Source organism: Arvicola amphibius, chromosome 3 (genome assembly GCF_903992535.2).
Source record: "Arvicola amphibius chromosome 3, mArvAmp1.2, whole genome shotgun sequence".
Taxonomy (NCBI): Eukaryota; Metazoa; Chordata; class Mammalia; order Rodentia; family Cricetidae; genus Arvicola; species Arvicola amphibius.
In genome coordinates, this window is record NC_052049.1 from 189,139,966 (window position 1) to 189,166,344 (window position 26,379).

The 26,379-nt window shown below is 43.3% G+C and overlaps 2 protein-coding genes across 6 annotated transcripts in view; one reads left to right on the plus strand and one right to left on the minus strand.

The window, feature by feature from the left end:
- Window positions 1-273: 273 nt before the first annotated feature.
- Window positions 274-6,327, plus strand: Ccr9 (C-C motif chemokine receptor 9). Its single transcript, XM_038324443.1, has 2 exons — window positions 274-294; window positions 4,967-6,327. Exons 1-2 carry the CDS (start codon window positions 274-276, stop codon window positions 6,056-6,058), a joined length of 1,113 nt encoding a protein of 370 aa, XP_038180371.1. The 3' UTR covers window positions 6,059-6,327.
- Window positions 6,328-14,469: 8,142 nt separating this feature from the next.
- Window positions 14,470-26,379, minus strand: part of Fyco1 (FYVE and coiled-coil domain autophagy adaptor 1) — a 66,515-nt gene continuing 54,605 nt past the window's right edge. For all 5 annotated transcript variants that reach the window (XM_038321468.1, XM_038321466.1, XM_038321469.1 and 2 more), the window contains 4 exons: window positions 24,474-24,569; window positions 21,925-22,135; window positions 19,238-19,347; window positions 14,470-17,432 (listed from right to left, as the gene is read on the minus strand). In XM_038321468.1, the coding sequence (XP_038177396.1) occupies window positions 17,357-17,432; window positions 19,238-19,347; window positions 21,925-22,135; window positions 24,474-24,569 (493 nt within the window). In that variant the 3' untranslated portion in view covers window positions 14,470-17,356. The remainder of the gene's footprint in view (window positions 17,433-19,237; window positions 19,348-21,924; window positions 22,136-24,473; window positions 24,570-26,379) is intronic.

A 26,379-nucleotide genomic window follows, 5' to 3' on the forward strand; every position in this document is an offset into this window, starting at 1 on the left:
AACTCCAGAGCTGTTACTTTCACTCTGAGCTTTATTCAATAATATTCTGATATGCAACTGTAGTCTGAAAAGGGACATAGATTCTACCGAGTTTGTGTGTGTGTGTGTGTGTGTGTGTGTGTGTGTGTGTGTGTGTGACTTTTTCACAAATACGAACAAGTTTAATGTTGAATTTCCACCTTTGGTGTTTGGTTCCCAGAGTGCATCTATAAGTCTGTTTTCTTTCTGATGTTTTCCCTTTCTTTCTAGAATCTGGCTGGCATCTGACTCACCATGATGCCCACAGAACTCACGGTGAGTATAGTCATGCCTCAGAAACACCTACTCTTCCTCTCTGGTTTTCCCTGCATAGGGATGTGGGAAGAAATCTACCATGGGGACTGATTTCCTGTGTTATTCTCTAGGGAAAGATCTCTGTTAGCAGTGCCCATCACTATGTGGGGATGTGGGGTATTTCTGGTGATATCTATTCTCTTTGTGAACACAGAGTTAGCATTGGGAGGAGCATGTTGTGAAGACAATACATTTAAATTTTAGATTTTATTAATAGCTGAGGGGTTTTGTACTCTTTGTCTAGGATAGGCTTTGTCACGTGTGTGTTTTGAAGCTCACACAAAAGAAAGCAAGGGAGAACCTATTTAATTTTTTAAAAAGGATTTATTATGTATTCAGTGCTCTGCCTGTATGCATGCTTGAACACCAGAAGAGGGCACCAGATCTCTACAGAGAAAATCAAGGTTGCCTCCTCACCTTACTGGGATCAAATTAGCAGTGTGTGCAACCATATCTGCAAATATTCCCAGACAATGCTAAGGAAATATTGGTGTGTTATAAATAATTGTGTTGATGACCTAATTGAGCCTCCCCATTCTGTAGGTCCTGGAAACCTACAAGGTATTTTGAAGGAAAATTTGTTAGCCCCACTGAGGAGGCTTGGTTTCAATTATGTACATGTAAAACTTTTATCTTCCCTTTTACAGAAGAAAAATGAAAGCCCTCGGATACTGTTGTAAGGTGTGAGCTTCAGAATTCGGCGTCAGCCTCCTATTATCTACTGCTTTTTATCAGCTGATTTAGTGTGTCCTGGTAGTAATAAGAATCACACATACATTTATGCATATGCATGCATGCTCACATACACAGGGATATTACTCCATATTCAAATAAGTCAATGAAGCATTGCTAAGGAAAAATTTAAAGGGCATCTCAAAAGCCTGTCATTGTGCCAATACGCAATTAAAATGCAGAAAAGTTCTGTAGGACTTTTTCACAGATTAATCCACTTGGGATAAGTGTGACTTTCAAAGACAAAAATGCAATATGGAGATTCTCCAATATTTAACAACTGCATAGCTGGTTGGCCATCGGAAACAAATGTGAGTTATTCAGACAAAGAAAGCATAGCCAACAGAAAGTAGAGGAATTTTCTTATTCAATATTAATATTTAAGTACATTAACTAATTGTAGTTACACATTTATTAATATTAACTACCCAAAGCAAAAAAAAAACCCTCATAGAGATTACGTCTAGTTCAATACAGACAGATGACTTGAAAAATTATTGTATTTTCTCAAGGAAAAGAAAGGCTGTGAGATTGTCCTCTCATAAAAGAAATGCATAGAACGTCCCTCAGGTCAAGACACTGGTGACTAAGAGTTTCTTTGAAATTACAAGGCCTAATGGGAGCTCCAAAGCGGGGCTAGAAGGAGGTGAGATCATGTGGGTGTGAGGTGGGGGCTTCAACAATGCAACAGTTACCATGCTTTGGACCGGGTACTCTCCTATGCCTTCTCTCTGCCCACCCAGATTTTATTCATCCCTTTCCCCTCTAGCGGTGGTACCCACAGGAAGAACAGTGACACATGTGAGTGTATGTGTCTAGATACGTTTATGCAAGTGTACTTGTGTGTATGAGTGTGTAGATGTGCATGTGAGCAGGAGTGTGAGTCTATTTATGCTTATGAATGTGAGCAAGTGCATGTGTGCCCTGTGTGTGCCTGTCAGAATCAGAGCCTTGGGTCTATAACCCTTGTGGCCACACAGGGGTCACATGTTTAAGAATATTCATACTTGGGGCTGGAGAGATGGCTCAGAGGTTAAGAGCACTGACTGCTTGCTTTTCCAGAGGTTCTGAGTTCGATTCCCAGCAACCATATGGTGGCTCAAAACCATTTATAATGAGATCTTGTGCCCTCTTAAGTCATGCAGGCATAACGCTGTACACATAATAAATAAATAAATCTAAACAAACAAAGTATTTTCATACTTGTCTTAATGCTCACTATCTTGAAATTTTTAAGAATTTTCTAGCAAGGGTTCTTGGAAATATTACAGCACTCACATTTTTGTGTGTAGTTGAGAGTGTCATGATGTGCATGTGCAAATGTGTGTGTGCAGATAAGTGATGTGCATATGCGAATGTGTGTGTGCAGATAAGTGTTGTGCATGTATAAATGTGTGCATGAAGATAAATGATGTGCATGTGCAAATGTGTGTGTGCAGGTAAGTGTTGTGCATGTGCAAATGTGTGTGTGTAGATAAGTGTTGTGCATATGCAAATGTGTGTGTGCAGATAAGTGTTGTGCATGTGCAAATGTGTGTGTGCAGATAAGTGTTGTGCATGTGCAAATGTGTGCATGCATATAAGTGTTGTGCATGTGCAAATGTGTGTGCAGATAACTGATGTGCATGTGCAAGTGTGTGCATGCAGATAAGTGATGTGCATGTGTAAATGTGTGTGTGCAGATAAGTGTTATGCATGTGTAAATGTGTGTGTGTAGATAAGTGTTGTGCTGCACGTCTACTTTTGGGGCTCTCAGGAAACTCAGAGGTGCCATGACTCCAGTATGTTTAAGAGCTCCTGGTGACTTTTTATATTTGCAGATGTTGAACAGTTAGGGGAAAGAACAGTCCTGTGTCTCAGGCACTCACACAATTCAAGTAAAGTGCCCTAATGTAGTATATTTTTGCTCTTTTAAGGGGGCCTGCAACCCAGCTCCAAAATAAATCACACAGAACTTATTATAAACATTTGGCTTTAGTTTGGCTTGTTTCTTACTAGTTTTCTTTAACTTACATTATCCCACTTACCTTTTGCCTCTGGACTCTCCCCATTCTCTCTTCTTACTCCATGGATTGCTGTGTAGCTGGATGGCTGGCCCTTGATGTCCTGCTCCTTCTCTGGCCACCTCCCTCTCCCAGATTTCCCCTTCTGATTATCCTCTCTCCCTGTCAGCCCTGCCCATTTCTCTCTCCTGCCTTGCTACTTGGCATTTATCTCTTTATTAGACCATCAGGTGTTTTATACAGGCACAGTAATACAGCTTTACAGAATTAAACAAATGTAACATAAACAAAAGTAACATAATATTCCCAACAGTGCCCATTTGTGGTCCCAAAGTTCTCTTTCCCATCAAACCAGAATACTTGTCATCCACACGACAAGTGTTCATTGCTTCTCTGTATGCTTCATGAATAAATTAAGTTCTATGAAAGTATGCTTCATGAATAAATTAAGTTCTATGAAAGTAGAAACCAGACTAGTTAACCTTTAACAGCACAGTAACCACCTTACAGATGGGTAGTAGATATTTATTAAATAAACATTTCTTTCATGGGCCAATTTCTATTGATTTATCTATTGTTTTATTATTATTACTATTATCATTTTGGTTTTTCTTTTTTCTTTTTCTGTTTTTTCAAGACAGGGTTTCCCTGTAGCTTTGGAGCCTGTCCTGGAACTAGCTCTTGTAGACCAGGCTGGACTTGAACTCACAGAGATCCGCCTGCCTCTGCCTCCTGAGTGCTGGGATTGAAGGCCTGTGCCACCACTGCCCTACCATTTTGGTTTTTTGAGACAGGGTTTCTCTGTGTAACAACCCTAGCTGTCCTGGAACTAGATCTGTAGACCAGGCTGGCCTCAAACGCAGAGATCTGCCTGCCTCTGTCTCCCAAGTGCAAGGATTAAGGGTGTGAGCCACCACCACCCTGCCTGTGCCATCACTGCCCGGCTAATTTCTATCGTTTTAACAAAACACCTTACATTGGGTTATGTATAAAGAAACTTTTCTACAGTTTACAGTTTGGGAGGCTGAAGGTCTCCCCAGATTGCATAGCCTCATCTGGTCAACCTCTGGTGCAGGTCTCCTGGTTATATCACAACATGGTAGAAAAGCAACATAAAAGAAGAAATACACAGTCCTATGTCAAGACAGGAAATCAGAGAGATTGAAGGGCAAGGATCCCCCTCTTTCATGACAACCTGCTATTGCAGGAACTTGGGTCCAAAGAGAACTCATTAATGTCTGATGTGGGATTCTCCTCTGCATGCTGTGAATATGTTTTATTACCATTGGTTAATAAAAAAGCTGCCTTGGCCTATGGCAGGGCAGAATATAGCAAGGCAGGAAATCTAAGCAGAAATAGAGGAAAGGAGGAGAAATCAGGCAGATGCCATGTAGTTGCCCAAGAAGCAAGAGGTAGCAAACAACGAGCCTCATGGTAAAACATAAAATAATAGAAATGGGTTAATTTAAGATGTTAGAGTTAGCTAATAAGAATCTTGAGCTAATAGGCCAAAGAGGATATAATTAATATTAAGCCTCAGAATGGTTATTTCATAAGCGGCTGCAGGAGCTACTGAGTGGGACCAGGTGGGTGGAGAGAAACCAGTCCAGGGGAACCAGCGGGATGGGGAATATTTGTAGCTACAAATGTCTTCCATGGTAGTGCCCCATTACATAACCAACAGTAGGCCCCACCTCAAACCAAGACAGTGACCAGTATTCCATAACCCTTACACACTCAAACCAAATGAAATCATAACAGTCTTTCTTCTAACACATACACTAAATTTGCTTTATGACAGAGCTTGGGTAATTGGCATTGGATCTTGTTATTCTAAGTACCATCAGACTAGAAAAAAAAAGTTATCCTTGATTGAATGCGTTCTATATTCTTTACAGAACCCTATTCCTGGCATATTCGGTGACTACAGCTATGACTCCACTACTTCCATAGACGAATTCACGGATTTCACTGCTGCCGGTGACCTCTTCTGTGAGAAAAACAATGTCAGGCAGTTTGCAAGCCATTTCCTTCCACCTCTGTACTGGCTTGTGTTCATTGTGGGCACCCTGGGCAATAGCCTGGTCATCCTTGTCTACTGGTATTGCACAAGAGTGAAGACCATGACTGACATGTTCCTTTTGAACTTGGCAATTGCTGATCTCCTCTTTCTTGCCACTCTTCCCTTTTGGGCGATTGCTGCTACTGGCCAGTGGACATTCCAGACCTTCCTGTGCAAGGTTGTAAACAGCATGTACAAGATGAACTTCTATAGCTGTGTGCTACTCATCATGTGTATTAGTGTGGACAGATACATTGCCATTGTACAGGCCATGAAGGCTCAGATCTGGAGGCAGAAAAGGCTTCTGTACAGCAAGATAATCTGCATTACCATCTGGGTAATGGCAGCTGTGCTCTGTATCCCAGAAATCCTGTACAGCCAAACCAGTAGGGAATCTGGCATTGACATATGTACCATGGTCTACCCTAAGGATAAGAATGCCAAGCTGAAATCAGTTGTTTTGATCCTGAAGGTCACCTTGGGGTTTCTCCTCCCCTTCATGGTCATGGCTTTCTGTTACACTATCATCATTCACACCCTGGTACAGGCCAAAAAGTCATCCAAGCACAAAGCCCTAAAGGTGACCATCACTGTCCTCACTGTCTTCATTATGACTCAGTTCCCCTACAACTGCATTCTTGTAGTGCAGGCTGTTGACGCCTATGCCATGTTCATCTCCAGCTGTGATATTTCCACCAACATTGACATCCTCTTCCAGGTCACTCAGACCATTGCTTTCTTCCACAGTTGCCTGAACCCAGTTCTGTATGTTTTTGTGGGTGAGAGATTCCGCAGGGATCTCATGAAGACCCTAAAGAACTTGGGATGCATTAGCCAGGCCCAGTGGGTTTCATTCACGAGGAGAGAGGGTAGCTTGAAGCTTTCTTCCATGCTATTGGAGACAACCTCAGGGGCTCTCTCCCTCTGAAAGAAGTTCTCAATGAGACAGATGGTCCTTTTGGGAATGATGAGATATATAGACACAGACAACATAGTCGCCCGACTGATGAGACTACAGAGAAAACAAATCATAAGAAAATGAGAAAAAAACAAAACAAAGTAAAAACAAACTAGGATGAGCCTAACCAGCTTGATCATGCTCAGTCAGGATATGCCAAAGTCTTCAAAACTGACCACACCAGCAGGGCACTAGCTGTGTTTTGGCTGGAGTAACTGCAGCTCTGAGGAGGATACTTGACTGGCAATGAAGACCCCTCAGCCGTGCCCACGCCATCAGTGAAGCTCTGTTCTGGAGGTGGAGCTTCTTCAATGCTCCACATTTCTGTCACTCCAGATTCGACGCTACTACTCTCCAGAGGTGACAGAGCACTGGCTGCTGCCATAGTCCACAAAAGCAGGGTTTAGTGACCTTTTCCACCTTGGGATCTTTTCTCTTTAGTCCTATTCGTGGGAAGACTGTGTTTGTACATCTCATTACTTACAGATTTTTAGATCTAGAATACACCCAAACAATCTGAGGTTGAATGCCTTTCTAATCTCCTTAGTCTGTTGTGAAGCAAGGATAACCATTTTTTCCTATTTTGGAGCCATTTGTAAGACAAGTTGGTCAGTCCAGGTACATATGACCACATCATAACATCAATTAGAGTCTGTTGCTCCCACTCTACTTCTGTGTCTGGCTGGAGGTGCCATGTCCTAACCTACCTGTAGGCTCTGTCTAGGAAGGGATCTAGCCTGTTCCCTGAGGTGGCAAAACGGCTCTCACAGACTAAGCCTGAGAATATATTTGGGTGGTGGAGACCTAGCATTGGCTCTGTTGGAACTTTTTCAGGGTAGAAGCATTTGCTGCAGGTTCTCCCATGTCCTGTCAATAACATATCCTTTCCTTCTGAGGCTTCCAGAAGGGTGTCCGCCTCCCTACTTCCTCCCCTTTCCATACTCTTTAGTGCCAACAGTTTACGAAAAATTTAGCTTTAGCGAGATTGAGAAAGAACATGTATTATATTTCACTTTCCACCTATGTTTTTAACTACTTACCAAATTTCTCACATTGGAAAAACATCATTGCATATCCTGGAAAAGTGCTTTATAATGTATATTTAAAAATATTCACCACTTGCTATTTATTTTATGCTTTCTCATTATTATAATTGTGAGCAGTTAAATATCAAATAGAAATACAATTATTGTAAAGGGTGAGATTGTGGTAAGCCTTTGCTTGTCTTGGATTGCCCATGTAACCAACTTTTACAACATAATGCAGAGCTATAATCTCAAGTTATGTATTCTATGCCCCTCACCCGAGTAATGCATGTATGTTTGCATGTTTGTAATAATAATCATTTGCTGAAAACAACAAAAACAGAGGTGGAAAGCAATCTTATAAAATGAACATCCACCATAAATTCTGAACACAATATATGAACTGTTAAACAATGATGTTTGGTGTATACTGTTTGTTATCTGGGCCAGTTGAAGTCTATAACTTAATCCCTCATAAAATTCTGTTAAAAATTTCTGTAAAGTATTACTTTAAAGTATTACTTCTCCAGATGATGCTTTCTGTTCAATAAATACAGAGCGAAATCCTTTATTGGGGACAGAGAGAGACACAACACTCACCTACCCACACATGAGAGAGAGAGAGAGAGAGAGAGAGAGAGAGAGAGAGAGAGAGAGAGAGAGAGAGAGAGAGAGAGAGAGAGATTCAAAAGATAGTCTTCAGAGTCTTCAGGCAGGCACAGATTCAGACTCATATAGCAGAGACAGGAGACAAAGGGAGAACAAAGTAGAGAACTGAAATCTGAGCCTGATCTTGGTTAAATGACACCAAGGGGAAGTGCTTTGATTTCTTTCCTTAATACACCCAAACATTGGTGACTCGGAGTGTATTATTAATACAATCAAACCAACTGCACTGATGCATAATCAAAGAAGATTGTGGTTGGTTGAGGTGCATATGAACAAGACACAAGGCTGTGGAAAGAACATGCAGAAAAATCTATGCCAGAAGTCTCAGTTATTGTTGTGTTAAATTTAGTAGCATAAACAACAGCTTTTCCATTGACTTAGTGTCTTGTAGGTAAGGAATTTGGAAAGGATGCACTTGCATGGATCTAGCTTGGGGTCTCTCATGCAGCTATAGTCAAAGGCTGGAGGTATGGTCACCTGAGGTATGGGAAGGGAAGAACCTCTTAAGGAAAGTGTGTCAAGCAACACAACATTATGGCCATGTTTCTTAATTTTTTAAAATTAATTCTTTGGGAATTTCATATAACATATTTTGAGCACATCATCTCTACTCCTCCAACTCCTCCCAGATCCATTGCCACCTCTAAACCCACCCCAGTTTCATATTGTCTTTTTTAAAATAAACCACTAAGTCCAATTTGTGCTGCCCATTTATTCCTAGGTGTGCAGTCACCCACTTGACATTACTGACAAACTAGGAGCCACATCCTTAAAGAAAGGAGATTTCCCCTCCCCCAGAAGTCACCAATTGCCCAGCTTCTTAGATGGGGTGGGGTCCTAAGTCATGAATCCTTTCCCACCCTATGCTAGAGTGTTGCTCGGTTGATCTGTGCAGTCTGGTACAGGTAATCACGGTTGCCATGAGTTCATGAACACAGTGGTTCTGTCATGTCCTGAAGACACTGTTTTGCTTTGGTTCTCTGCAATCTCTGACTCTTACAGTCTTTCCTCTACCTCTTCTGAGATGATCCCTGAGCCTTGGGGGGAGGGGATGACATAGATACCTGTTTATAGCAGAGCACTACACTGATACTCTGTATTTTGATCAGTTGTTTATGCATTAACCACCATCCACTCCACAAAGAAAATTTTTCTGATAGGTCTGAGAGCTGTACCAGTCCATGGGTAGAGAGATAGGAATTTAGAGGCCAGTTTGAAACTGTCAGTTTAGCAGAATAATAGTAATAGGCTCACCCTGAGGCCAGTGAGCTCCTAATATGGAAGCTCATATAAAATATGGGTCCTTGGCTAGACTTATAGGAGCAGACATATGCTTCTTCTTGTGGAGTGGGCCTTAAATCCTATCGGAAAGCAGTTGGTTACACCCAATATAAATATAATATAAATGCCACCACTGCATTTATAGAAACATCTTGTCATTATTGCAGTTCACAAGGTTCACAGATGGATAAGACTTGACAATTCCCTGCCTCTGGTTCCCCCCTCCTACTCCCCAGAACCTCCAAAGAACCTCCCAATACTATGAGAAATAATGGACGTATTTTAAAATTACCACATGCTAACTTACTTATTAACTTCAATACTTGTGTTCCCCAACTGTTTATCTGCTAATGCCAAGAAAGAGGCAGAAGCAAGGAATGGGGGCTGGTAGGTGCTGTTTTTTTTAAACTAAAGTAATAATAGCTCTCACATTTCATGACATAATGGCCGGATCACTTATCCCAAGACACAGTGAGTACCAGAAGTTCAATTTATGCCTTTGTGATAGTTGACCTTGTGGAAATTCTTCTTTCTCCACCCTGGGAATTCAAGTTTAGCTCTTATGGTCATTTACAGTTTACCATCAAATGGGGTGAAGCTCTCTTATCATACAGACCTGAATCAGAAGAACAGGGTGACCCCATGTGAACCATTCCAGAAGCAAAAGAGCAGGAACCCTAGCTAGACTATGGCTTCTTCCAAAGCTCTTCCTGGGTTGCTTCATGCTCTCAAGCTTACTGAGTAGGTGACGCCCCTTGGGAATGCATGGAGAGATTAATAGCTGGGTCTTTCATTTAAGTCCTTATTTCATTTCAAACTGATTTTGTGTATGGTGAGAGATGTTTCTTGGCAGTGGTCATGTCAGAGGAGCAGCAGGTGGCAACTGAGGTTTGAGGTGTTAGCCTATCAGGAAATACCTGATGAGTGACTCTTTGATAGGCAAGGCCCCAAGATCACTCCAGAATGCCTTTTGCTTCTGCTGTGCCTTTACATGTTTGCCACTACCAACTCTCTCTGACATCTGGCATGGTGTAAATGGGTGTGTAATGTAGTGTGTTTATCTCATAGAAATATCCTGTTCTACTGGGTATTTTTACCTGTGGATTATTGTGAAGATGATTTCCTCCTAAGATGTAATGTTTAACTGAAACAAGAATTTTATAGAATAATAGTGTTAGTTTAAATAGGATTTTGATGATTAAGGGTTTTTAATGAAAATACTAGGGGATTATGATAGAGGTTAGTTTAGTGGAAAAGTTAACAAAGGTAAAGGTAGGGTAAAATGTTACCCTGTCTCTGATAAAGCAGAGGCTGCAGAAGATAAAAAATAGAAGTGTCACACAACCAGAACACATGAGTTTCTATTGAGAAGCTGTACAGACTGTGACTTAGGTTAATAGTGAAGGAAACCAATTGAGTTCCAGTACCCCAGCTAGCTTAGATTATTTACATCTTAACGCTGGGAGATAAACCCACAGGTTTTGGAGTGCTCTATAGCTGAAACACAGTTTTGAAAATAAAGTTAGACTAAGATGCTTTTGTCAAATAGTTGTGAGGTGAAAAACCCGAGAAGATAATCTAAAATTTTACGAAGGCACATGGTTGAATGAGGAACTTGTTGTCAGGGAACAAGAACAATCTAGTCCAATTATCATTAGCTGACATACTTTTCTTGCTAGGATTGGCTGATGACCAAAGACGATGATTAATTTATACCCATTTCTATCCTCATTCTCCTGATATAAAACACTATTGATGAGTGGGTATGCACCCTTAAGATTTAAAGTAGAGCTGATTATTTTTCATGTATAAAAAATTAGGTTTATGATTCCTTTAAGTAAGAAGGAAAACATCAAAAGTAAAGATAGATGTTGATATAAGTTTCTGTTCCACCTGGTCCGGCAGTCATTCAGTCCCAAGGAAACACACAGAGGCTTATATTTATTACATACTATTTGACATATTAGCTCAGGATTATTAACTAGCTTTTCCAGCTTAAATTAACCCATAATTCTTGTTTATGTTTAGCCACATGGCTTGGTACCTTTTCTTAGTGAGGCATTCTCATCTTGCTCTGCATCTGGCTGGTGATTATGTTTCTGTATTTCCTCTTCCCAGAATTTTCTTAGTCTGGTGTCCCCACCTATACTTCTTGCCTGGCTACTGAAAATCAGTGTTTTATTAAACTAATACGAGTGACAAATCTTTACAGTATGTAAAAGCATCATCCCACAGCAGATAGAGTTAGAAGAAAAAAATCTAGAACAAGAGAAGGAAATCACCAGGAAAGTAAATAGAGAATGCAAAAGAAGAATAAAGAAAAGGTCTGAGGGAAACCAGAGAGAGAGAGAGAGAGAGAGAGAGAGAGAGAGAGAGAGAGAGAGAGAGAGAGAGAGAGAGAGAGAGAGAGTCTTTTCCCCTTACCCCTCAGATTAAAGAGTTGTAGTATGCCAACTCCTCCGTGATTCCCCTTGAGCCCTGCATTCCTGGAGGATGATCTTCTAGGAAGTGGACATTTCCCTTCTTCTACAGGTCACTATCCAGGTTTCCTGGAACTTTTTATTGAAGACATTGTCCTTTCCTCAATTTGTAAACACAGTTTACAGTTCAGAACAAATTTTGTTGAAAACCATTTGGCTGTAAATGTCCTGGTTTATTTCTAGGTTCTCTACTCTGTGCCACTGTATCTATGCTTTTCACATTAGTATCATGCTGTTTGGTTACTTTTGTTTGTGTTTTGGTTAAGAGAAGATGTCTTGTTATGTTGTCTAGGTTGTTCCCAAACTCCTGGACTCAAGTGATCCTTTTACCTTAGCACCTTAAGTGGCTGGGTCTGCAGATACACATAGAGTGAGTGCTGCTTGAAGCAGGCTTTGAAGTTGGATAGTGTGATGACTCCAGCTTTGTTCTGTATACTCTGTTGTGGATATATGCACTCTTTTACAGTTCCTTACACACTTAAGACTGCTTTCTGTTTCTACGGAGTAACTGACACTGGAACTGGGATCACATTGGGATACCTTTGGGTAGTATTTCAACAATAGCCATTCTCCCATTTATGAACATGTAACACCCTTTTATTTGCAGGTGTTAGTTTCAGAGTGAAAGGTATTTTAACTTGTTAGGAAGATAGGCTATACTAGCAAGTGTTACAGCTCTGGAGTAAAAGGTATCTTAAGTTGTTGGGAAGTCAGGTTATACCTACAGCTGTGGTAGGGTCAGGACTGCAGACAAAGCTTTCCTCTTTCCATAATTCCCCTGTTCTTGTTGCCCTGCCTCTACTTCCTGCCTGGCTACTGACCAATCAGCATTTATTTAAAATATGATCGACAGAATACAGACAATTATCCCACACCAGACTCTTTTGTTGGGTAATTAGTGTAGAAAGATTTAGTTTCTTGATTTTGTTTTCAGATAATTATTTACACATAAAAATACTACTTTCTTTTAAAAGACAGGTTCTCATGACATAGTTCTGGCTGGCCTTAAATTTATGGAGATCTACCTGTCTCTGCCTCCCAATTAAAGGGATTAAAAGCATGTGCCACTACCCACAGGAATATTGATTTTTATGTTGCTTTAAGAAAAAAAAATATATATTTAAGGATGCGATTGTCTGCATGCGTGTATGTACCCTGTGTGTGTAAGATATTCATAGAGGTCAGAAGAGGACATTGGATTCCCTGGAACCAGATCTGTAGATAGTTGAGCAACCATCAGTGCTGGGAATTGAACCTGTGTCCTCTGAAAGAACAGCAAGTGCTTTTTATCACTGAGTCATCTCTTTAGCCTCATATGCTGAGTTTTTCTTAAAAGTACTGCCACTTCAACTGATTAACATATTAGTTCTAATAACCTAACTAGATATGTATCTAAAGGAGCTGAAATTACCATTTGAAAGAGTTATCTTCCCTCCTGTATTTACTGAAGCAGGATTCATAATAGCTAAGATACACACTCAGCCTTAGTTATCCAAGAACACATGAATGGATACAGAAAATGTGGTAAATTTACATAATGAAATAAAAAGGGTGAACTCCAACTAGTTGTGGTAACTTGGATGAGCCTGGAGGGCACTATGACAACTGGAAAGAACTGAGCACAGAAAGACAACTACTGAATAATTTAATTGGCAAAACTCTGGCCACTGTAGTTACTTAGCCATGTAGTGGATTGGATGAGCATTCTGACCGGAACATCCCAGACACAGCATGCAAGACTGGGTGTCTTGGGTGTTACAGTACATGTTCTAGTGCCCACCCAGGAGTCCATGCCACTGTCTTATTAACCAAGACATCTCTCTACTGTTTCATTTGAGGCACTTAGATAAGCCTGCTTTCCACTTCACCCAGTTACTAGTTAGAAGTGTGTTTTGAAGGCATCTTCCATGTAAGAGTTTCAGGTGAACCCAGGTGTGGTGGCATATAACTACATCCCAGCACCTGAGAGTTTGAGGCCAACTTTGGTTATACAGTGAGACCCTATCATCTCTCTCTTACACACACACACACACACACACACACACACACACACACACACACAGTGACAGTGCTATGCTCATTTTCCCCACGACTCTGCCCACAGCCTTTCTTTAGGAGTTGTCTTTAGTAGAGCTGGTTGGCCAGTGTGATCGTTGAAAACCATTTTGCTAACCTAAGGCATTGGGACTGACTAGGATCTTCATTGGTGCAGTATTTTTTATTTAGTCCCCTTTTTTGGGAGCTTATTGCTTCATATGGTGGGGGACAATAAAGATGAATGTGACAGAGTTCCTTGCCCTCAAGGGAAAAACCAAAGAGTCATAGAAAATGTGAATGATTTAAGTAGCAACCATGAGGAAATCTAGGGTAGGGGAAGACTGGAGGAACGGGCTGGGACAGGTGCCCGGGGTGTTCTTTGAGGCATGGGATACTCAAGAGATGGGGGCTCTGGTCATCTCAAGAACTCAGGTACTGAGCACCAGTTCAGGACAGTGCAGGAGAGAGAAGCTCTCACTCTCTTGGCCTGTTGATAGCCCCCCTTGCTGCTGAGCAAAGGCGGTGCACACACTGGTGGGAGTGCTGTTCTCACTGATAACGAGCTTAAAGCTATCAGTGGCCTTTTTTACTTCATTATTTTGGCAGGTTAAAGTTTGTTCTTTGAGCACTCTGTAACCATTAGAGAGGAGCTGGAGCCGTATGAATGGCAGAGGAGGGTAGGTGGAAGGAATTGCAGGCTTAGTCTCAATACCACCTCCGCCGCCCCGCCCACCCCCATCCCCAAGAGGACAAGGGAATATGGAATGCCAGAACAGGCCCGCTACTTACCCTCTCTTCTGCAGGGCTCCTGTAAGATGTTCTGCTTCCTACAGGGTAGTTCTGTCACTCATTTAATGATTTATTCTTGTCAGAGGAATGAAAGACAATGTTACTCCAAATGCCATAGTGTTTGCTTTATTTGAAACCTGAGGTTAAAAAACATTTCCAAATGGCACAGCACTCACTGTTAAAGGAGACTATTCAGTGACACCAAAGTTTCATCCTTTGTGCAGATCAAGTGCTGGTGTTTGATGTGCTTCTGAGCAACTCTTTGGCAGATAAGAATGAGATGGGTTCCCTGACCCATTATCTCATAAGGCCACACAAAATGAGGATTAATGAAATAAAGTGCATTCCAATCGTCAAGCCTTCCCACAGAGACTCGGTGTCACTGCAGACACCAAAAGCAGGGCATCTAGATTAAACACACGTCAAAAGGGTCTAAAAACACCCCTTGATCAGAAAGGTCTCCTGAAATTTAAAAGGTGTTTGAGAGGGAAAAGGAAATTTTGAATTAACTTTCTTGTTTCCGTTGGAAGAAATTAAGTGAGATGAAGAAATTGTGCTAAGTTTCTACCAAGTAGTGTTTGTTTATGTGAATGTGAGCAGCACTCAATGGTCTTTGTATTGCATTCCCTGGTTCTGAGCACCAAAGATGGCTCCTCTCTGCCTCCTTTTCCAAAACCTCTGAGCCAAGAATGTTTTCTGAGTATAAAGGATTCTCACAGGTAGAACCACAGAGTCTGAGTTTAAAAACAAAACTCCATGAATATCAAACTAGAGCTGCAAGATTTCTTTTTGGGCCAGGAGTGGCTTGATACTTGGTGGACAACTGAACCTGTTCAGAAATAACATCTTTATTTATATATGGTTCTTCGTTTCCACTTCCCAGACCGTATGGAGATTTTAAGTTCCAAATTTCTGCTTGAGAATCCCTTTGCCTTCTTGGCCCAGGGCTAGCTGGAATCTAGGGTACTTAGTCAGCAATGCTCTCCAAGTCTGCTGAGACACGAGGGCCCTATCTCTGCCTCAGACATACTTCCCTGTGTCTGGGTAGCTGGTCTATTTCCTGGGTGAAGTCAAGAAGTGGCTTCAGTGTCACTGGTAAACAGGCAGCTGGCAACACTACTACCATGGCTGTTATGATTCCTCATAACCTAGCTGAGTCATTACAGGAGGAGCTGTCCTTAGAAAAAGAATAACCCAGGGTCTCAAGGATGTTTCCTTATGATTTGTAGTATAATTAAGTCCAGCTGGGCCACCATCTTTCTCAGTGACTCTTCCATTGTCATTTGCATTTTTAAAAGTTACTCCAATGAACTACTTAAAATAATAAAGTTACATATGAAAGGCACACATACACGGGGCCAAATGTTCTCTAGTAACCTAGTGCTAAGGAGCGTGAACTGTGAGCTGGAACATGAACAGTGAACTAATATATAATACAGTACAAAGTCCATTCAGCACAAAAATAAATATACTATCAAAGACAAAGAGTTGGTAAGCGCCTACTGGAGTACTGGGCAGTCAGCACTGAAGCCTCTCACCTCAGTTATGAGCTGGCCTCACAAGAGCTGCGTGGGACTCCTGGTGACAGAGGTTCAGGATTAAGTCAGATGGAAAGCCCCAGGCCCCTAACACAACAATAACTCAGTGAATGGTTGTTCTTGATGCAGATGGTGGCAGTGACACCGGCAGAAAGCCATGAGCTTGGCCAGTGTCTCCAACATACCCTGGAAAAGCCAAGTAATAAAAATGAGATCCTAGGTGGTGCTGGATGCTGCTGGCCTAGTAAGCAAGCTGGCTTCAGTCTTCCATTTGCAAGAGGAAGGTTCAAACGTAAGATGATTTGGTCTTCAGCAATCTCAGGCCACATACAGACCTACAAGGAGCCCTGTCAGTCTTCGAAGACTCAGCTGCATATGCCAGCCTCACATGGCAAAAAGTTGCCAGCAGAGGCAAACTGGTGGTGGGAGTAAAAAGGGGTCACAGAGAACAGAAAGCTATCTAAGCTATCTGTCCTAGAAAAGGAAACAGTAGGCTGTGTGCAGCATCAGATATGAGCTGATGAGCATGAGGGAGTGGCAGGCAGATGGAGGCCCAAAGGAAGTTATGCCCTGTTCTTCTGCTACATTGCTTCTTCGTTACTAAAGACTTTTTAGAAAGGCTCCAGGTATTGAAAGTGGTTCTTAACTGACTCCACTCACAAGTAAACAACTGTCTGCAGATGAGACAGAAACTCTGGTGTTTACAAACAAAGATGGGCTATGGGCTGACACATGAGCTCTGTATTTCTACTCCTGCCATCCATATGCAGAGCTGAAGCCTTCAGGTATTGAGTGGCTGCTCTTTCCTAAACCTCTGGTTGGTTCTTCTGTGTGTGTGTGATGTGTGTGATTTAGAGCTGCTGAGTGGCCACGCTGAGCAAAGGTCCTAAATAGACAAGGGCTCAGAAGGACAGCACAGTTCAGCACCCGCCCCAAAAATTGCTGAGAAGGAGAAAGCAGCCCCTTCTTATGGATAAATTAAGAGATAGGTGCATTTCCCACGTGATGGCCCTGTGGTCTCCTTCTCCTGGGACTACACAAGGATTCACTTTGCCTGAAAAATATCACAGCAGACTGTAACCAACTATGATCCCAGGTGAGGCCAATGGTGTTTCTAGAGTACAAACATTTGGCAAAGTGTCCCTTTGGGTGAGAAGATAGCTGAGTCTCATATCTGGTCTTTAGGAGCCCTGGGAACTGACAGTGACAGCCGCATGTAACCAAGCACACTGTGAATCTTGGCAGAGTAGTTTCTAAGGTGCAGTACAAGGCTCTGCCAGAGTTGCAGAGCTGGTGAGCTGGGGTACAGCTGATTGTATTTCCTTTGTTTCTAATTTTTAATTTTTAAAATTTTGTGAGTGAGTGTGGGTATATATGTTTAATGAGATGGGTGAGGAGGAGTAGTGTTTCCTGTGGATGATGAAGAGCTTTAAAGTTCAGGTACTGATGCTATGGGAAATCACTTCCATCGTAGATCACAGGCCGGTCAACAGTCAGGTGGTAAAATACTTTTTTGGAGATAAATCTGAAGAAATAAAAAAAAAAAAATGGAAAATGCAGGTGTTAGTTTTAGTGAAGACTGAGGCCTCATGTCACTGACTGGGCTTTGATAGATGTAGAACTTAAGTCTCCGGAGAAACAGCTTTTGGGAATTGGGCAACTCATGGACCATTTTAGTGTTCCTTGGTTCCCTATCCCCATCTTCTGCCTGTCTAGTCTAGTAAAGTTCTTTCCCTTCAGAAGGTCCAAGTACTGTCCATCATGGGCTTCCTAAGCCTCAGTGAAGAGTGGGGTTGTAAGTCTTTGTCCTCACTAGCTGCTCTGAGGTGCCAGTGGTCAGGACTGCATGGGAGGATGGACTAGGTGCCATAGGAGGTCACGGCAGAAACCAGAATGTATGTCAAGCACACTGGACATTTGTGTCAGTTCTGATCTCCATGTACCACAGACAGAGATCATTTTCCAGAGCATTGCACTATCCTAGGTTTTCCAGGAGCCTGAGGCTGCATGCGGCCCTTGTCACACCTCTTTCTGGACCCACAGCCAGGCTCAGTGAGGCACTGATACTTCTAGGATCATTACAGAAAAAGAAATGGTTAACTAGAGTTGCAGCAGGAAGAATAGGGCTTGGCTACATAGACACTGATCCTCTCCTAACCCTGCTCCTTACTGCTATTGCTGCTCACCCAGATGGGGACCACAGTCAGCTCCCTGGGAAGGCTGAGCACACTCCAAAGTCCTACAGATTTAGGCAGAGTTCTATTATCCAGGGCAACACAGGACAAATGGGAAGGTCTCTTGCATGGTAGACAATCCTGTCCACAGGCCTGAGAGCTCAGGACCTGAGGAGCTGGGGTAGGGTATGGGAACACCTTTGCCTAGAGTATCCTAACAAGTTACTCTGCTAAAAGCCAAACTCTTGTGATGAAGGGAGACAGCCACAGCCAAGACAGGTCTATTTCAAGAAAGAACCTCAGTGAAGAGGCTCCCTGGAAACAAGAAGCCTTCTCTAGGGACAGATGTCTTGACTTGTGCATGTGACAGATGCTGTCTGTCTGTCTGTTCTGCCTGTTCCCTTTTCTAGTCACCTGCTTACCATCTTTTTTATATTCTCATGCTGATTACTCCTGAGATCAGACCTCCTTGAGCCTTCAGCTGACCCTCAGTACTGCCTGAAGTAAATGGAGAACTCAAGCCGGCAGAGACTGCTCCTGTGACATACAACATGGCTGCTGTGGAATATTAGTTTAAGACTTGAGTGGTTAGTATACGGTAAGACACAGTAAGTGTTGGTGCACCGCTGCAGCTTGAATAACACATGTCCCCCACAGGCTCACATATATGATCACTTGGTCTCTGGTTGGTGATGCTGTGTAGGGAGGTTGTAGCATTTTCAGGAGGTAAAGCTTTGCTGACAGAAGTATGCCACTGGGGGTGAGCTGTGAGAATTTGTAGCCTCCCTTACTTCCAGTTTGCCCTCTTTGCTTCCTGCAAGTGAATAAAGGTGTGACCTGTCAACTTCCTGTCCTGGCTGCCTGCTGCCATTATGGACTCTCTGAAATTAAAAGTCAATTAAACTCCTTCTTCCTTTAGTTGCCTTTAATCATGGTGTTTTATCCCAGCAACAAAAAAAGCAACTGACAGACCTGCTTTATAAAACCTACCATGAGCAGTGAAAGCAGCGGAGGAGTCTAATTATAGAATCACTAGCAAAAAACTTTGACAACTAAGTCTTGATTTTGAGTGTCTGCCACAGTGCTAGAGAACAGGAGCAATGATGCATAGAGACAGGTGGACCCATGAGATGCCATGACCAACTTAGGTACCTACCTGGAAAAGGTGTTGTCAAAGATAAGCAAGTAGATACCAGGGGTTCGGACCTTCAGCTGGCCCCGGATACTCTCCTTGTGGGAATTGCATCGGGTGGTGGGAATGAGGACCTGGCAGGGAGAGCAATAAGGTGTCACAGAAGCTGAAGGCTGTGAGTCCTCTAGGCAAGCTGAATGAGGTCATAGCTGTAAAGGCTGGGACGAAAACTCAGCTCCAGCAAGGGTGGGGTGTCAACTATCCCACTCACTGTAGGCAGATGGTGCGTATGCATTTCTTCCAGAATCATGAACCAGTGCTCAGCATCAATGACCACACTAGAGCCAATCTGTTCCATCACTTGGAGAAGCTGTACTTCTATGCTTTTAGGAACATTCTAAATGTCCATTTGACCAGTTGCCTCATGTAGGTCCTAGTACTGTCCTTAGGACACAGTCCTCTTTCCGGATGATGACATTCAGGCTCTCTATAAAGCGCCTGGCCCCGCCTCCTCCAGGAAAGACAGCCCTAGCTCCACCCATGGCCTCTCAAAAGGCATCACCACAGGCCCTTCTCTTGGATAGGTCCTGGCCAGTCCATGTGATTTTAATCTTTCCAAGCCTAAATCTTAGCCTCCTGTTTATTCTTTTGGAATCACAAATTTATCCCCTAAGGGCAAATCTGGGCATACAGTGTATGGATCAGAGCTAGTCCTTGGATGGTCAACCTCATCCCCATGGGGGCAAGGTTTTCCACCTGAATATCAGCTGAAGCACAGGCCTAAACTTAAAACTGAAGTTATATGAGCTAGCAAAACGGCTCGGTAGGTAAAAGAGCTTGTCTTGCAAGTCTGACAACTTGAAAACCATGTAAAGAGGTGAAAGGAGGGAAGTATCCTCTGGTCTCCATACATGCCATGAGTTAATTCATCCCCTTCCCCAATAATAAAGTGGAACAAAGCCGAAGGTGTGACAGGAAGAGAGGACCAGTGCTCTGTTTCCTTCCACCTTAGAGAGTCCAGTGCCTTACACTGTGTACTTACCACCCTGAGCTCCTAATATAGCAAATGACATCAGAAGTGACTGTTTATCCACCCTACAATCAGACAGTCTCCGCGTGGCCTTCTCTGTAGACATGGGAGTCCTTTCCCAGCTGTACCTATAATGCCTACCTACTCATATTGTGATTTCTAGTTGGAATCATAGGTCTTTATTTCTCAGGACTCTCTCTCATTCAGAATGCTTCAGGAACAGATTTGGGTGTCATCCTATATCTCTTTGTCCCCTACAGAATGTGGGATACAGCAAGAGCTCAGCTATTAATTGTTCAAGGATCCAGCAAGGTTCTCATGTGTTGTTATGCGATATGGCCATCTGTTTTCTGAAAGGCCTAGGCTGGTCAAGAGCTGGTCAAGAGCATATGAGAAGTCCCCTGGATAGGTACTAAAGATGGGGATCTAGAAATACGCTGTCTAGGTTCATGACTTTTCAGGGGACCATAGACAGAGAAAACAGCATTCTTCATCGCTGACTGGTGACCTGGGCCTGGAAGGGCAGAGGAACACCTAAATATTCTAGACATGGGTTTTTTTCTGCCCCACTGTGTTCACTGTGGGAAAAGACAGTGGTGGTCATTAAACACAGGAAGGGCACCTTGTAAGTCTGAGACAAGGATGGCCAAACCAGGTCCCTAAGCTCCATCTGTCATGAGGATTGATGGGTGGATCAAGGAGCAAGGGCGAAGTCCACAGCTCAGAGACGCTTATGGAGCTAAGGGCCTAGCACCTGACGCTTGCAGGACTGACAGCAGAGGATTTCAATTGCTGGTGCCAAACACAGAGAAATTTGCTGAAAATAAACATCAAAGAGCCATTTGCCTACTCATAATTGATTTCTAGAAGGCCTCTGCTAGTTAACTACCTAGGACAATTAACTGCCTAAAATTCACTTTTTGTTGCAACCTCCTGTGTCTGAGAGTCCCTCCCCCCCAATTCTTTTCTCTCATGATTCAAATACAGTCTGCATTTCTACCCTTCATTACTCCTCTCTGCCTTACAAACATGGGAACTCAGTTGCTGGGCATGGGAATCCCTCTTTCTCACCCCACAGTGAATCAGCATCCTGCGAGCTTCTACCCAGCCCTTTTGTGGCTCTGAACTACTCAATTTGTGCTGCTCAATGGAGTTGCTGAGGGTTGCCTGCACTGTATTCCTGATACCCTGACTTAGTGGTCTGGGATTTGGCCTAAGGATTTGGGTTTAAAGTCTCTCCCTGGGTTTCTAGTGTATAGCCACATGGTTGAGAACTGCAATTCTTCATTGCCAACATTTTACACCTAGAATAGCCTGGATGTTATAAAGCTCAACTGACCATGTCATTCTGGGGCTGTCTTTGCTGTTGTCTTTGTAGGTAACATATGGGACATTCAAACTGAATAACTGGAGACGGAGCCCACCCTGCTCTGCAGAGTTCTGTGAGAATCCTACCTCTTGCATGTCTCTGAGATTTACCTGCAGATCTATCCCAAGGTCAAATGGAACACGTGAGGCACAGAAATAACCTTCAGCCACATGAAGATAGTACTCCTGAACTTGACTTCTGGGTCTTGTTTCCCCAAGGAAATCAAGTCTTGGATGCTTTGCCCACTCTGGGGAAGGTCTGCTCAGGCACCTGGAGCGTGTGTTAAGGACGCTGGTAGGGAACCTGGCCTACCTTGCACTGGTCGAGTGGTGTGTCTTCTGTCTCTTGGAAGACCACACTGAAGGAGATGCTCTTGGGGTCAGATGAGAAGACCCAGCTGATAGTGAGGCCAGGCTCAGCTACAGTGATAGGGATCAGGCTGTAGGTACTGGACCTCACAAACAGCTCCCTGTTACCCTCCCCAAAGCTGATGATCTCCTCCACTGTGAGGGGTAATTTGATCCTAAAATAAAAATGCAAAGAGAAACCTGGTTCAGTGGATTGTCTGAGGCTTTGAGGTAACTGGATATTTGAGACTCTTTGTAGGTTAAGCATGGGTATCCCTGACTGACATGTTTATAAGATGCTCAGCTCAGACAAAAGCTTTGGTTTGAGTGCTTACCACACAGCTGGCATAGTTCTTGCCAGCGAGTCAGAGCCTGTGGAAACTATGGGGACAACTGACCTGCTCTGAGTCTCTTACAGATAGGATGATTTAGTCCTATCACATCTGAGGCTGGTCCAGCCTTTATGTTCTGCCGCCCCCTCTTACCCTATTAGACACACCTCCCACAGTCTCTCCACAGATTTGTGTGAGAAGGGGTAGAGGGGTTGAAAAGTCAAACCTGAGAGAACCTGTGTCAGATTTCACAACTGTCTTGTTTTGTTTTCCAAATCTCTAGAATTGAAATGACCATGTTTTCTTCACATGACCATTGTGGTAACACTGAAGATTGTGGAGCTGAGGGGAGGCCTCTGACCTCTTCCTATAGCCAATCATCCTTGCATCCTCTTTGCAGGGGACAGTGCTGAGACAGTCTGAGCTTGAGCCACATCTCTGCATGAGATGACATCAGAGGATGAGGTTGACAGGGTGGGAAGCCTTGCTGCCACTAATCCTAGGCACCAACCAGCTGAGTAGATTTCTTCTTTCTTCAGTCACTCAAAGGCAGCAATCTTAACCCGGGATTATGGCAACACGGCCTTCAAATGGAGCTGAATACCTTGGCTTAGTTCCTTACCATGAAGCAAGGCCTTTCCTCAGCTTCTTTTTTTCTGGTTTTCAAGACAGGGTTTCTCTGAGTAACCATGGCTATCCTAGAACTTGCTCTGTAGACCAGGCTGGCCTCAAACTCACAACGATTTGCCTGCTTCTGCCTCCCAAATACTAGAATTAAAGGTGTGTACCACCACTGCCCAGCTAAACAACAAGTTTTAAAGGATATAAATTATGCTTTAAAGATAGAAACTGAAGTCCCTAATGCAGTTAAACTAGCCATCAGGGTTCAAATAGAGAGGCCTGAAACACATGGGATCACATAAGGGGAAGGACAGAGCTCTGGGGAAAAGAGTCAGTGTCTGTATGCTGGTTCCCACCTCCACAAGGGCCTGCTGGAGGATATACTCAAGGCACTAGTTGGTTCCTACTTCACACAGCCCTACTGGGGGACATATGTAAGTCTCTGGCTGGTTCCCACTTCTACAAGGGGCCTACTGAGAGACGTAACACAAGGCACTGTTGGCCTTTCACATATAATTGCTTCTAACCCAGCCAACTGCAAAAGAGTAAATTGTGGGTTAGAACAATTCCTAACATGATTCTTCTACTTAGTTCAGAAAGGAGATCGCCCCAGGCCACCCTGTAAATCAGGAGTTGGATATGAGGCAACACAGAAACACTACAGCCAGATGTTAGTAGGTGTGACAGGAGTTAATGTTACCTCTCCACAAACAAGTGCACCACAAGCAGGTGGGGTTGGGATGTAGCTCAGTGGTAATGTACCCATTACGCATGAGACTCTGAGTTCAATTCTAAGCACTGCCTAAAACAACAAAATAAAACAAAGCCTACAAATTGAACAAAGAGAAGAGTTTAACAAACTACCAACAGACTCCACCAAGTTCTGAGGCCAGCAACACCTGTAAAATCAACAACTAATGGACTAGCAGCCAAAAGACAGCCAAGACAAACAGCTAACAAAGCTATTCAGAGATGAACAGGAAACTTTGTGATTACTCACCTGTGTGAGCAGCACGTGAATGAAGAGCACACGGCCATCTCCTCAGTTGGGTGAGGAGAATATACAGAGTTTGGGATTCTTCAATTGGCTTGGCCTGTGATATGCTCAGGGAATTAGCCCATGCCAACTGAAACCACCTCAGTCTTGTCTGGTTCCCTGCTACAAGTCCTGCCCCCAGAAAACAGCTCGATGTTTTTTTCCTTTTAGAACTCTTCCCACTTTCTTTTACATTTTCTTACTTTTTGTTAACTTTTCTTAATAAAGCCTGCTTTTGCTTTACTTACTCCTATATGTGTCTGTGTCTTTAATCAATAACCATTTGGCTGGATGTCTGTCCTTTGGTTATGACCGACTGGCATCTGAGTCTTTGAATCACATACATCTAGGCTGAGAAAGGCCCTGTTGCCCTCAAAGATTTGCATTATTCCACTGGTGGTAAAACAGAGCACTGGGTGGGGCCAGCTCCTGTTGTGATGGGACCAGTGCCCCTCCTCCATACTCCAGTCTCCTGGGACTCTTCCCCATTGGCACAAGAGGCCCTCTCATTGGCTTGGCACTTACATCAGCTCTCCGGACTTCAGTAAGCAGATTTCAGCATCCTGCCCCACTGGCATGTCTTCAGTGTCTTCAGGGGTTAGTGGGTTTGATGTAGTGTCCCTGAAACATCATAAAGGAGAACAGGCCGTTAGCTATCGGCACACAAAGTTATATAGCCTGAGGCCTATAATGGAGTCACATAAGGACTTCTGGGGACAGCAGAGGAAAGACAGCAGGGCTGCAGGAGTGCCTGGAAGGAGTGTGAGTGAGTATAAACACCAACGAGTTACTCTCCCCTCCCACATCAGAAAATCCTTCTCTATGCTTAGGGGAGGCAGGCATGATACCAGCACCACTGCCTCTTTCCTCCTCAGTACTGGTTCTGTTGGTTCTGCAAAGTTGGTTCCAGCATCAGATACCCTGACGCGGCTCAGTCGGTACAAGAATAGGTCTAGGCAGAGATGGGACGGAGGGAATACTTACCTTTTCTTTCCTTCCTAATACACTAGGAGTACAGAAGGAGCTGCTTTGGAACTGGGGCTGTCCCAGTCTCCAAAGTGTGCTCTGTGGATAACCGATACACAGGGAGCAAGGGTGACATACATCTCTCTCTTAGAAAGTCAATTAGGCAGTTGTCTAGGTGTTTCTTCCTCATTAAAACATTCCCTTTCAGACGGAGGAGAGCATTCTTAAGACTCAGTAAGCTAAAGACAGAAGTGCATAAAAGTTATAGAACTCAGTTTGCCTGCCATGGTGGTGCATGCCTTCAGCACTTGGGAGGCCAAGGCAAGTGGATCTCTAGGAGTTCCAGGCCAGTCTAGTCTACAGAGTACTCCAGGGCATCCAGGGCTAGCTACATGGATAAACTGCATCTCAAAGGAAGGAAAAAAGGAAGGATGGAAAGAAGGAGGGAGAAAGGTACAAGATTCACAAGTCCCATCTCCCTACTCCTCCACCCCCACTTTTAAAAGCAGCAATTAATTGCTGGAGAGAGGAGACTCTCTTCAGGCAGCTACCTGAAGGCTGTACAGAAAACTCCAGAAATGCAGCAATTAGGAGTTCTCACCTATTCTAGGGTGTGCTTTTTGGTGAGGCAGTTCCCCATTTTACCCATACACCTGTAAGTAACACTAATTAAATTCACTGATTCATCAAGCTAGATTTAGATGGAAGTTTCTTTGGTTGTTAGTGTCTTATTTGGCGTGTTCTTGTATTTATCTGATCATGGAACATTATGAACACCTGCAAAATTACTGACCCTCAAAACACATGGGCAGATAAAAGTTCCTGGATGGGGACTTGAGTCCCAGCTGTTTCTCCAAAGCAGGATTTGTGCCAGAATTAAGATAATTTGACTGCAGCTCACTGTGTTCCCATCCAGGACTCTATGCCCAGCCTGGCTAGTAGCTCTTAGGGGGGGAGGGTCTCATAATCCAACCAACTTCAGCTGACAATTATGCCCAGGAAGACACATAGGCCCAAGAAAGAAAATAGTTGGCTCCCACGTGAAGGCCTTAGAAAGGTCTCCTGCCCAGGATGACCTCTTCCCCGGATGCTGTAACTAGTCTCAAGAGTTCTGGAGGACTCTCTTGAAATATCCCATGGGTATGGTCAGTATGTCTCCAACTTTCCTCTCACCAAAGGCTCCTTTCTGCCCGGACACCAGGCACATTTACTACAGTTTCACAAGGTTTCAAAGTCTTGCATCTTTTTTGGGAAATTTGGTCTCTCCTAGGTAGTCATGTAAATCAATCAAGGGATAAAGCAAATTTGAGAAAGGCATGAAACATAAGCAAGACCACTAGAGGGCACCCTATCTCCTTCTATAGTCATGTCCTTCTTTCCTATTGAAGAGTTTTCTCAGAAGAAAAGTCCATAAAGCCAGTGTTCTCAAGTGACCTTGCTCCAGCAGTAGGGTCTTCCATTAGCT